The following is an 11,505-nucleotide window of genomic DNA, read 5'->3' as shown; positions in this document are numbered from 1 at the left end:
TTTTAAATGTTGACTTGGATTAATCTAAAACCCAGACTGATTATGTTTTCCTGTAGTGGCATTAGTTTACTCATTTAATCCACCTTCAATGGATTAAGTCAAGCATTGTAAGTGAATACTGAATTTGTCAATGGTTGTTGGTCAAACTCATATAACCACATCAACACAATAATTTGTGGCATTTATATAAATGCAGTGGCTTCAATTGAATGTATGGTTTTGAATTGTATGGTATCTATAGACTAATTTGACATTTTATCTTGAAGCATAATCCTTTATCATGTTCTAACCTTAACTAAAATACTTAAAGGTCCCATGACATGCTGTTTTTGGATGCTTTTATATAGGCCTTAGTGGTCCCCTAAAACTGTATCTAAAGTGTCTTTCCCGAAATTCAGCCTTGGAGCAGATTCACAGCCACTATGAGCAGTCCCACAATGAGCTTTCCTTAGGACGTGCCATTTCTTTGTCTGTAGCTTTAATTGCTATGAGGAGAGAGGGTAACTGCCATGCTTCGGTTGTTTGCAAGCCATGATGTCTCTCGAGGAAAAAACAACACTGCGCTCGCACGGTTGTAGCTAATTTTCTCATTGGCGGGCCAAATTCTGTGGCCCGGCAAGGCAGAGAAAGGGGAGGTAACCTTTCCCCTCATGACGACATAAGGGTAACATTTCTGATCGGCCCATCTGAGCTTTAATTTCCTCAAAGGCGAGCAGGATACCCAGGGCTTGGTTTACACCTATTGCAATTTATAGGCATTGGGGGACCATAGACAGGCTAGGGGAACTCATTAAAGTAAAAAAAAAAGTGACATTTTCATGCCATGGGACCTTTAAATCCAATTGTTAATCAGTGTACACAATTAATACAAAATGTAAAAAATGTTACTTTTTCAGAAACATTCTTTTTTCCACAGAAACGTATAGGAAGAAATTATAGCAAAATAATAACACATTTCCAGGTGAAGGATTACAGTGTTACAAGGGAGTTACAGAGACATATTCCTCTACCTATAACAAACTGTACAAAAATAGGCATGTACATTATAGACATTTTCTGGAAAGCTCTGAAGTACTCAAAGCATTGGAGTAGTCACTGTTTACATCATAGCAGTATGTATTCCCCTATTCATTAAAAATAAGAATTAAAAACATTGTGACTAAACTTTAAATGTAAACACATCAGTCATCCTGAAAAAGCCTCCCCTTTAATGTAGTATAAAAGATTGAAACATTAAATGCTATTTTGTGTACAGCCCAGTTTTCTACATGGGTTGCTTTACAGTTCGGAAAAGTTTTAATGTACGCAACACAATAACACCAATTCTACATCTGTTTATTCAATTTTCTATCTGGCCTTAACTGCTGTTTTACTCTTGTCTTGAACAGGCTTGCAGAATGAATGGTGAAAGTGTCCTTAGACATGCATAGTTGCAACTGAAAACAGTCTCAACGTTCTCACTTTTTTGGGACTGATGTACATAGACTCACACTCACTGGTCACCTATTCTCAACCACAGGCCAACAGTCAACTCTGCACTTTGTATTTCTGTCACTCTCGCGCTCTTTTTATCCCTTTCACACAGCCACACACAACTGCACACACACTGTGACCCCCTCAAAACTGCACCCCCTCAGTTGTGTGTGTGTGTTGTGCGATATCATGCAGGCTGGACCAAGTTTGGGGAGGGGGAAGGAGTGCGTGTGTATTGGGGGAAGGGGGGTACTATGTGTCTGACAGTGGAACGAGCCAGGCTGAGGACTAGTCTTCCCTGGTGGTGGGGGGGGACATAGTCTGGGTGGTTCTTTCTCCCCACCGTTAAACTCCACCCTGCCCCTCTGATCCAACAGAAAGTGCACCAGGGAGGTGACCCCCGAAGAGGTGATTTCACTTCCAGGTGGCAGCCGTGGGTCGTAGGCCGGCGCCGCCCTTTGTGCCCTTGGATCCCAGGGATTGGCCGGAGCGACTCCGCAGGTCCCGCTCCGCGTTCTCGCTCATTGCCTGCTCCTCATCATACCTGGAGGGTAGACAACGAGGGATGAGAGAGAGACAGTCCCGAGAGGAGGAACAAAAGTAAGGGAGTAAAAAGGGATTGGAACGCAAGGGACAGAATAATTAATTTTATACTGGCTTTCTATGCAGTTCTGCCCTTCTGCTCATATAGATTTGCAATGTAAACAAAACAAGCTTTGTAAACGACCCCCTCCTGGGCACAGGGAACTGGCCGTTTAACCTCCATTGTATTAAAGCAGTGGTTCTCAACCCTGTCCTCAGGGACCCCCTGTCCTGCATGTTTTAGATGTTTCCCTGCTCCATCACACCTGATTCGCATAAAAGGTTCGTTATCTAGGTCTGTAGAAGCCTGGTAACAAACATGCATTTGAATCAGGTGTGTTGGAGCAGGGAAACATCTAAAACATGCAGGACAGGGTGCCCTGAGGACAGGGTTGAGAACCACTGTATTTAAGTATTGCAACCTGATGTCAAGTACTACACAGTTAGCTGTGTGAATGAATGATGAGATATTAAATATTTGGAGCACACTGAAATGTTTCAACATATAGAATATAAGATAAAGTAGCTTTCCTGTATTTACTGTAGTGTAAATTAATTAATCAAATACCTCAAACACATACTCACATTTGAACTTCTCCATTTTTCCAAATTCACTTCTGGAATTTGATATTTTGAATCAAAATCAAACCATAAATGAAACAGAACTGGCCATTTTAACACTTTCACATTACTATTAAACAGTGGCTAAAAGAAGCTCCTTCGAGCCGGATTTGAACCAGCGACCTAAGGATTTCTCACTTTCCCACTACAGTCCTCCGCTCTACCAACTGAGCTATCGAAGGGAACTAACTTTGGTGTGACTTATTTGAGGGTTAATGGATATAGATGCGTTACGAATGTAGCTTGGCTATTGGCTAATACCCTGCCCTCACTCTGAGCCTGCACTGCCACTGGAGCTGCCTAGAGGCTCACTGTGCTGTGATAGGAGGAAGCACATGTCACTCACAAGACTTGATAGTTGCCTAGGGCCTCTCGAGGTGGGCTACGGTTCCAGCGGCAGTCAGGAATGTCCCCGTTGGGAGTGACAATGTTGAGTGTGTCATTAATGAGGTTGTACTTCAGGATACGGTCATTGGCTGTGCTAGAGGTCAGTGACGGGGAGGCGTTTACCTGGAGGAGAGGGGGCACAGGGTACACAAGCACAAACACTGTTCACGCAGACAGTGAGTATGTGCTCCGATTGATTAAAAAGACAACAAATATTTACACACAATACCCTCTTTATTTAGGCATGCGCGTGCACACACACACACACAAGTCAGGACAAACATTAGCCATTAAATACACAGATTCTTTTATGGAAACTTATGCCTGTAGGGGAGCAGACTTTACCGTTGAGCCCAAGCAGAAATTAGCTCACAGTTTAATTTCCTCTCCGCTCCCATAGGGAGATTCTTATCTAGCAGGAAATGTTAGTACTACCTAGCCAATATGTTACCGGCTGTGTGTTGGACACAGGCATGTACACATACATGCGGAGACACGCACACACACACACACGTGCACGCCCACACACAAATACAGCAAATAAAACGACACCACTGGGAAAATCCACAAACACCAGACAAGCGGCTATAGTAAGCTTGCAAGACACAAAGCACACACATCATTTAGCGCGAACAAGCTTCTGAGCGTCTGGTCTCAAGAGACATGCCTGCCAAGGCAGAAAATATGACACTGTCGCTTCCCAGCTGTTATTATCCGTTACACATTAACCACAGCTTGACATCGGCACGCAGTCCACACTGTCTCCAAGTACCAGACTAGCTTCCAGCCCAAAACAGCTGAGGCCCAGCAGACAGACCACTTCTACTCTGAAGCAAACGAGCTCCAAACAAATATTCAAGGGTAACTCTGAGACATTTCCAAGAAATCTTTAAACAAAGTTTTGCAAAGAAAGATTGAGAGGCATTTCTGACCCCGTAGCCCAAATAAATAGGCTATTTGGGGGGGCATCTACATCTTGTTCTGTTTCAAATAGCACATGGAAGAACGTCAGTGCCTTCAAGCACTGCGCCTCAACCGAAATAGATCTGTGTCAGTGAGCCAAAATAGCTGGGACTCGTTTCACAAACCGAGGAAATCATCTAGATAGAATGGATGACTTGGAGCATTCTGTGTGAACCGTAAACGCAATACTCTAGTTCTACAGATGTTGTTGATAATTGATTTGACTGTGTTGGTAGTGTGTCGTCCCTATGGGCCCTCTTTCACACAAGCAGCCTACTTCACATCTCAAATGGCATACTGCCATCCTTTATAGTGTCTGACAGAGATTTTGTATGCCCGGTTACATGGTACATCTGATACAGCAGGACGGCAGCAGGACGACAGCTAGGATGACAGACATACTACATCCGGTTGCATATCACAGTGTGCAAGTCAGCAAATCACAATCCTCTGCACAGGGCATGGGGACGCCATCTCAGATGACGGTACGATAGCAGACCGACACAAACCTGTCTGTGTCGACTGAAGGCACAATGATATGACAAAAGAGTATGCTTTGTTTCAAAAAGGTTACGATTCAGACTTACTGCCTTCGATAGTATGGACTATGTAGCATCAGATGCCTGCTAAAATAGTGCAGACTCAAAGTATGTACATCAGGGCTCTAAAACCGACATGGTTTAGTTTGTCATCGTCAGAACTTTGGTCCCGACTAAAACGGTCAATTTGGATGGTAAGTTTAATTTGTCATAGTAGATTCAAAGTGAGGGCAATTGTCTCGAAATCCTGTTTTACATCCAACCTATACTGCATATGATGTAAAAAAAAAAGAAGTGTCAAACGTAAGTAAATTATGTTTGTAGTGCAACTATATAACTTTGTGACGTATACAATATAAAAAAACCAAGACCGCCATTGGTGCTGAACAAAGTGGGTGTGGACCATTTTCAACTGTACACACAACGCCACCTTGACCCTTGACCTTTGACCAGTGTCATTAGCTACTCCGCAGTGCTTCTGAGCAGGCAGAAAAGAAGCCACAGGTAGACAACGTGTGTTTCAGTTCTACCATCGACCGTGTCCCAAAAACACAGTGGCAACGTTACAGTGGTCCGTCATCTGTCCTTCTATAGGCCCACCTTAGACTAGCCCGCAGACACACACACACACACACACATAATGAGAAGACAAGGAGAGGGTTCCAAATGGCAAGAATGATATGGGAACACACGTTTGGTTTCACAGGGCGAATGTGCAATTCATCTCTTGAGGGGCAGAGGAAGACACATGCTTTAAAGCATAGCAGGAGCAGGAATTTGAGTGAATCATTTTCATAGAGGTAGTGGAGATTGCTGGAGGAACGTGTGGGTCTATAAATGTGCTTGTTAAGAGTTTTTTGTAGTATGTATATATGGTATGTATGTGTGTTTATACATGTTTGTTTGTGTTGTTTTGACAGTCTCTCACCTCAATCAGCCAAGGCTTGAGCTTGTCGTCAATGATGATGTCATACCCATAACACTCAAAGCAGTGTTTGTCATTGTTCATCACAGGCTGCAAAGACACACAAACACCCAGAGAGACGGGAGGGGGACAGGAGACAGAACCAAAGAGAGAGGGAGATAAGTCACCACTCCAGTGTATACCCCTTTAAGAAACTCAGTCAGTTTCTTATTTTAAAAAAAGAGGGAAGTGCGTCGATGGATATAGAGCAGGGCTCTACACAGCTGAACATTGCAGGTGCTATATCGGAGGACTTGTTTATTTTCAGTGTTTCGTGTGTGAGAGAGTGAGCAGACACGCAAGAAAGAGTCTAGGTAGTGTGTTGGACTAAACCTAATTTTCTTGGCACATGTGTCTTGTTAGGCTTGAGAGTGTGTGTGTGTGTTTGTGTGTGTGTGTGTGTGTAAGGTGTTGTGCTCACAGCGACTGCCTTCAGGGACTGAACCATAATCCAGTGGATCTGGTCGAACAGTCGGCTGGTGACCTCCTTCCCTCTGGTGCTCTCCAGGTACAATCGTAGATTACTCACTGTCCACTTACCGCCATGAACATGATTATAGTCATCCTGAAATAGATCCACAGTATATCCTACAATATACTACAGTACACATGAAATTCAGTGTATGCAAACAATATTTGCAAAGATTTGAAATATCACATATGTATATATATATCATATATATATATATTAATTTATGTATATATATATCATATATATTTATATGATATATATTAATTTATGTATATATATATCTTTAACTTACTGTTCTTGCCTGGAACAATGGACTTTTCTCAATAGTCCATCATGAGCAAACTCAACTCACACAAACGCTAAATATTTACGTTTGGGATTTCATACTGTAGTCGGAGTCTGATGAGTACAGTATATTTGATCATTTATATAGGCTAGCTGACAGTCTTGCCTGGGCCCCGGACGAGATCATCTTAGCTGAAATCATATTTAATTATAATATAATAATAATTTAATGAGGGCCCTGTTCTGCCCCCCCCCCCCCCCACCCTGGGGCCGGGACAACAGACCCGTTTGTCCCCCCCTATTGGCGGGCATGGGAATCTCTATAATATTTGAATACTTTCCTAATTTGTTCTATAATCATATTTCTTATATATATATATATATAGAGAGAAATAAACTAAATCAGTATACCCCAAGTATTGCCACTGACAATATAATATTAGCTTACTTAAAACATACATGACCTCCTAACACTATCCTTAAGTAGCACATGGCTCGGACAGCCCCCCCCCCCCCCCCCCACTCACCCCGTGTTTCTGGATGGCCACGTTGGTCAGGTGCACAAACATGTTGTCCAGTTCGCTGGTGCTGGGGGTGTACTTGACGGTGCAGAAGCGACAGAAGCCCAGTTTGTACCTGGAGCACACAGCCCAGACACGCATCAGGGCTGGAGACAGGAGCCTGACAACTGACGCACTTCCTACTCAATTCGTGCTCAAAAAACACGATTTCAAACATGCGTTCAATGCATACTCTATTTAATAATGTCGTAATCAAGTATAACTGGGTGGTACAGTATTTATGGAAGTCCCTGGGGCTAGTATTGAGGGACAATGGTGTTTGTATTCCATTCCAGAAAGGTTGTCCCTTTATATTTTCTCCACCGAGGAGTATAGAACTGGATTGATAAGCAGGTCAATTTATTCAGAGACAAGCTCCTTAAATGTGGGAAGTGAAAAAAGGCAGTCGGAGGGAACAACTTCCTTGACTGGAATACGTCCTGTCGCAAGTGAAAGAGGCGTGCCATAGAAATGGAATATGGCCCATTTGTAGAAAAACCTTAAAAGCAAACTCACATGTAACACTTGAGGGGCCGGTAGGTGGTCACCAGTACGTAGAGACGCAAGTCAAACTTCTTGCCTCCGATCAATAGTGGGTTGTCAATGTACAAGGAGATGACGTAGGCCTCCTTGCCACTAGAGGCCGCCACAAACCTAAGAAATAAAACACTAAAACATAGGAGTCTAGACATCTGAACTTGCAATGTCAGTCTCTGACTAAATCTCCCTCTTCTCCACAAAAGGACTCAAGACATTCTTGACCTAGGTGGAATGCTTGTGATGCTTGCTTTAAGTTCTTTGTTTTAGTTAAACCTTGGGGATTAGGATTAGGGCCAAAATGAAGTGATGATCTTTTAAAAGGCCTTGTAGAATTTAGAGGACCACATTTTTGGGGGGAAAGCTCTTTTTACAAGCAATATCTCAAAGGGCTTCACATACGTCCATAAAATTGCACATAAATCAACATAAACCCTCAGAGAAGACAAGGAAAAACTCTCAGGACAATGAGAAATAATTTGAGAAACATTGGGAGGACCAGTTCGGTGAGGGATCCCCTCCTCCAGAGACGGTTGGCAAAACAGAGGGGTGCAGACCACAGGATCATCTAATGTTTATGCTACAGTTTCCAGGCTGTGTTTCGGTGGGTAGGAGGGAAACTTTTCATCCCTTTCATAGACCACCAGTGGGGTAGCATGGTAACACTTAATTTACAGGGATTTTCATAGGCATTCGTAAGATCTTCGTGAAACCATTCACCAGCAGTGAGGAGTACAGTATCGCTCAAAAAAAACCCTCCTTATACATTCAGTCAAATTTTTTATGATGTATGTTATCGGTCTGTGTCCAATCTCCTGCCACACCCAAGCCAGGTGTGTGTGTAGCCATGCATGCTAATGTGTGCTTAGGACTGCATGTTTGTGTCAAAGGGCAGAGAACTGTGACCGAAAGTTAAAAGTGTGTCTGTGATTCGGTGTAACAAACAAATAAATGGCTTTTAATGTGTGCAGAATAAATGTGTCATGGGGTAGTCGTTATGAATTTTACCGGTGAGGGGTGTCATATGGGTGTCATGTACGCTTATGGAGGAACCCCCTTCTAGTCTTTCTGCTCTGTGGATGATCTCATGTCGCATGATGCAAATGCATGCAAAGACTAACCTTTGACGGTAGTCGTCTATCGATGGTGTTCGTGCAACTTGAGGTGTGGCAGTGTCACAGTCAGAAGTAAAGATATCAGAGTGTGTTTGCGTAGCAACCTGTGTGCCAGTTTGTCTGCTTGTGTTTGTGTTGAGGGCGGGACGCGTGTGTCCGTGGTGTCAACTGCGTCTTATTCCCACATTCACGTGAGGAGAAAGGGGGTTCTTGACCCTACATAGATCTACATGATGTGAAGAGTATTGTGAAAAAGAGGACGATTGAATAAACAAAACTGAATCAAGTTAAATAAGGTGTCGTGAACAGGTTGTTTTTTGGTTCCATTTCTGTGTTTCTCTTGTTGCCTACTCCCTTTCTTGCTTGCTTGATAAGCCTCCTTTCCTTTTGCACTCCTCTCCTAACTGCTGGGACGCACTGAGCCACACTCTTTGCTTTCTGCTTACTACATACTTACCTTCTCTACTATATGATATCACAGATTTATATACTGTGCATATATATGTTCCCATTCTTGATGTATTCAGGAGGGGACATTTATTTAGTACCATTATAGCTGGATGCAGCTGTATTCATGTTCCTTCTTCCTGGATTTTGAAGGAGTTTGGTATGATTGCAACTGGACCCAGCTCATATTCATTCATCATTACAGCACTCGAGTTTCCCTTATAGAGATCGTTGGTCATTCTAACCTATATAAGCGAGGGACTTCCAAAACCGATAGCCACGCCCCCAAAACGAGGCCAGGATCAACAGGGTTAATGTGGCACATAACAGGAAGGAGGGTGTTTGTTTGGCTGATTGTACTGGGTGTCCTGTACATGTACACAAGTGGATGTTGATGCGGTGTACACGTGTCTGCGCGTCAGCACTTACGTGGAAGTGCGGCTGTCTCTGGACCACTTCTTGATCTGTGACAGCTTGTTGATGAGGAAGATGCCCTTCCCCTGGGCCTTCCCACAAGGCTTCATGATCCACGTGCTCAACGGACTCTTCCGGAACTCCTCCACAAACAGATTGTAATCGGACGGGAGCATGAACGTCACTGGCACAAAATCTGGAAGGCGGGGAGGGGGGGGGGATGTCGAATTACAAATTCATGCAGATAAAGAGGATGTCTGTCAAATGTGACACCTTAAAGCCTGTTTATACATGCTAGCACCCAACTCCCACCTAAATAGGTGTGCTTCCCATTCTCGTCCTTCTCGGCCAGTGGGCTGCCCTCTTTCTCCAGCTCCTTCCTGTAACGTTTGATGTTCTTGATCATCAGGTCCTTCCTGGTCAGTTCATAGTGGTTGGGGAAGTGGTTGACCATCTGGTCATCCGACAGGCGGTAACCAGTGTCCACGCTGAACACATTCCGTATGGTCTGGATGCTCATCCTGGACAGGGTTCAAACGTGGTTTGCCTGAACATGGTTGTTCTGGGGTTTTGTTAACTGGAATTAACATATGTTATCCCAAATTGACAGCCTAACTAAGACTCTACCCTTGAGTGTGGTAAATCTGACAGCAAAAGTACTTCAGTAATCAGGTGGGTTTGGGGAGTAGGGTAGCTATGAAGGCTATACATTAATGTTTTTATTTTCACAAAACTTGAAGAAGTCTCAATGATGGTGATGAGCAGGGGCACTGTAACGGTCGGGGGGGGGGGGGGGGTTGGGGATTTGGATGATTCTGGTCAGACAAAGAGACCAGCAGAACGCCATACTTCCTGTATGATTTGGGGCTTGGGGCTCTGAGTACAAATCAGCTAGAGGGCCCATATACTCTAGCGACACCCCTTGTGATGATCATATAAAACATTGATTCTCATTAACGTGTTGTGTATATCATAGGTTTTTTTAATATTATGTTAAAGTATACATATATGTAATAGCAAATCTTTATACCAGTGTTCATGTATATACTGTGGGCACACACTAATGCACACACACACGCTTTAGTTGACCATCCTCTAATTCATAGACTATCATAATAAGTCTGCCCGACTGAATGAATAAAGAAATTACTCTAAAATTAAACTATAACGACAGCTTACCAGTAAAAGTTCCACTCCTCGCTTTCTGTGACCTGTATCCATCCTCTCTTCTCAAAGTTGTTGATGAGCACAGATTTCTCAATGTCAGTCACCCATTTTACCTTACCAGCCATGATACCTCCTAAGGTGGAGATGATAGAAACACAAAAGCATGCACACGCAAATATTACTGTTTACAGTAGTCCATGCATTGGGGGTATCATATCCAGCCAACATTTTTGCATGGCTGTACAAACAGTTTGCCGATGAACTAGAGCTGCGTTGGGTTAAAGTAAATCAGAGACTGGTTTTTGAGTAGTCATTGACCACAATGTAGCTATCTCAAAGTGCGAATGAACATTGCACCCAAAAAATTAAATTATTATGATACTGGGATATTCCACTGCAGGATAGCTAGGATGGCTAACACTAAAGAGCTAGCTAGCTACCTGCAAATTGATATTGAGAAACAACCGGTCATCAACATCTGATGTGTGGATCCACCCTGCTCCAACTGCAAAACCTGAAGATGATCCAGTCACGGCAAAGTGACGCTTTGACGAAAAGGTGATCCCTAAATGCTCCCGAAAGAATGCGAAAATTCTCTGTATGAGAACCATCTATGTTTTAGGTCAAAATCAGGTTTGCATGGTTGTTAGCGTAGCTTATGCAGTTTTATTGATCTACCGAGTCATCTGGAAGATGAGACCGATTTGTACTCTTCCGGGTGAATAACCTAGCAACCGGGGACGCATCAAAGATGTGGGCTTTCTCACCTCTCGTACGCCGGGGGTCGCTAGTGCAACAGGGGGATGGGATGCTCTCGAGTCATGACCGAGATGATTTTGATGATCAACATAAAATAAAAAAAAGTACATTAATGATGTCAGAATATCGTTCGTGTCCTGACAGATTAAGTCTGTTTCACTATAAATACGTATTTTGGTTGGATTGAATGTGAGCAATGTGACGTCTTGGGGTTTCGTTA

At 43.3% G+C, this 11,505-nt stretch overlaps 1 protein-coding gene and 1 non-coding gene across 4 annotated transcripts; both read right to left on the bottom strand.

Annotated features, from left to right (window-relative positions):
• Nucleotides 1-727: 727 nt before the first annotated feature.
• On the bottom strand, nt 728-11,433 carry ttll1 (tubulin tyrosine ligase-like family, member 1). Of its 3 annotated transcripts, none has more exons than XM_084701908.1 (11): nt 11,294-11,433; nt 10,967-11,091; nt 10,539-10,659; nt 9,672-9,880; nt 9,375-9,555; nt 7,363-7,515; nt 6,814-6,922; nt 5,951-6,094; nt 5,494-5,580; nt 3,023-3,186; nt 728-2,017 (listed from the first exon to the last, which is right to left on the bottom strand). In XM_084701908.1, the coding sequence occupies exons 3-11, from the start codon at nt 10,649-10,651 to the stop codon at nt 1,888-1,890; spliced, it is 1,290 nt and encodes a 429-aa protein (XP_084558034.1). In that variant the 5' UTR covers nt 10,652-10,659; nt 10,967-11,091; nt 11,294-11,433; the 3' UTR covers nt 728-1,887. The 3 variants fall into 3 exon arrangements, with proteins under 3 accessions (XP_084558034.1, XP_084558035.1, XP_084558036.1); XM_084701909.1 differs by lacking the exon at nt 11,294-11,433 and adding an exon at nt 11,205-11,237; XM_084701910.1 differs by lacking the exon at nt 11,294-11,433 and having other exon boundaries at nt 7,363-7,500; nt 10,967-11,166.
• On the bottom strand, nt 2,772-2,858 carry trnay-gua (transfer RNA tyrosine (anticodon GUA)). Its single transcript is given in 2 exon segments — nt 2,772-2,807; nt 2,822-2,858. It is a non-coding gene; the product is annotated as a tRNA-Tyr (tRNA).
• Nucleotides 11,434-11,505: the final 72 nt, after the last annotated feature.

The sequence above is a fragment of the Hypomesus nipponensis genome, chromosome 7 (genome assembly GCF_054491055.1).
Source record: "Hypomesus nipponensis isolate SF chromosome 7, ASM5449105v1, whole genome shotgun sequence".
Taxonomy (NCBI): Eukaryota; Metazoa; Chordata; class Actinopteri; order Osmeriformes; family Osmeridae; genus Hypomesus; species Hypomesus nipponensis.
Note: the sequence above shows the minus strand (reverse complement) of the source record. Positions and strands in the feature narration are given on the sequence as shown.

What these genes read in the sequence shown, in the direction of transcription:
- ttll1 (XM_084701908.1), bottom strand. Translation starts at nt 10,651, where the DNA reads ATGGCTGGTAAGGTAAAATGGGTGACTGACATTGAGAAATCTGTGCTC. An exon ending in TGGGAAGCACACCTATTTAG is followed by an intron (nt 9,556 to 9,671) that starts GTGGGAGTTGGG and finishes CCCGCCTTCCAG; the next exon opens with ATTTTGTGCCAGTGACGTTC. An exon ending in AGAGACAGCCGCACTTCCAC is followed by an intron (nt 7,516 to 9,374) that starts GTAAGTGCTGAC and finishes CCTATGTTTTAG; the next exon opens with TGTTTTATTTCTTAGGTTTG.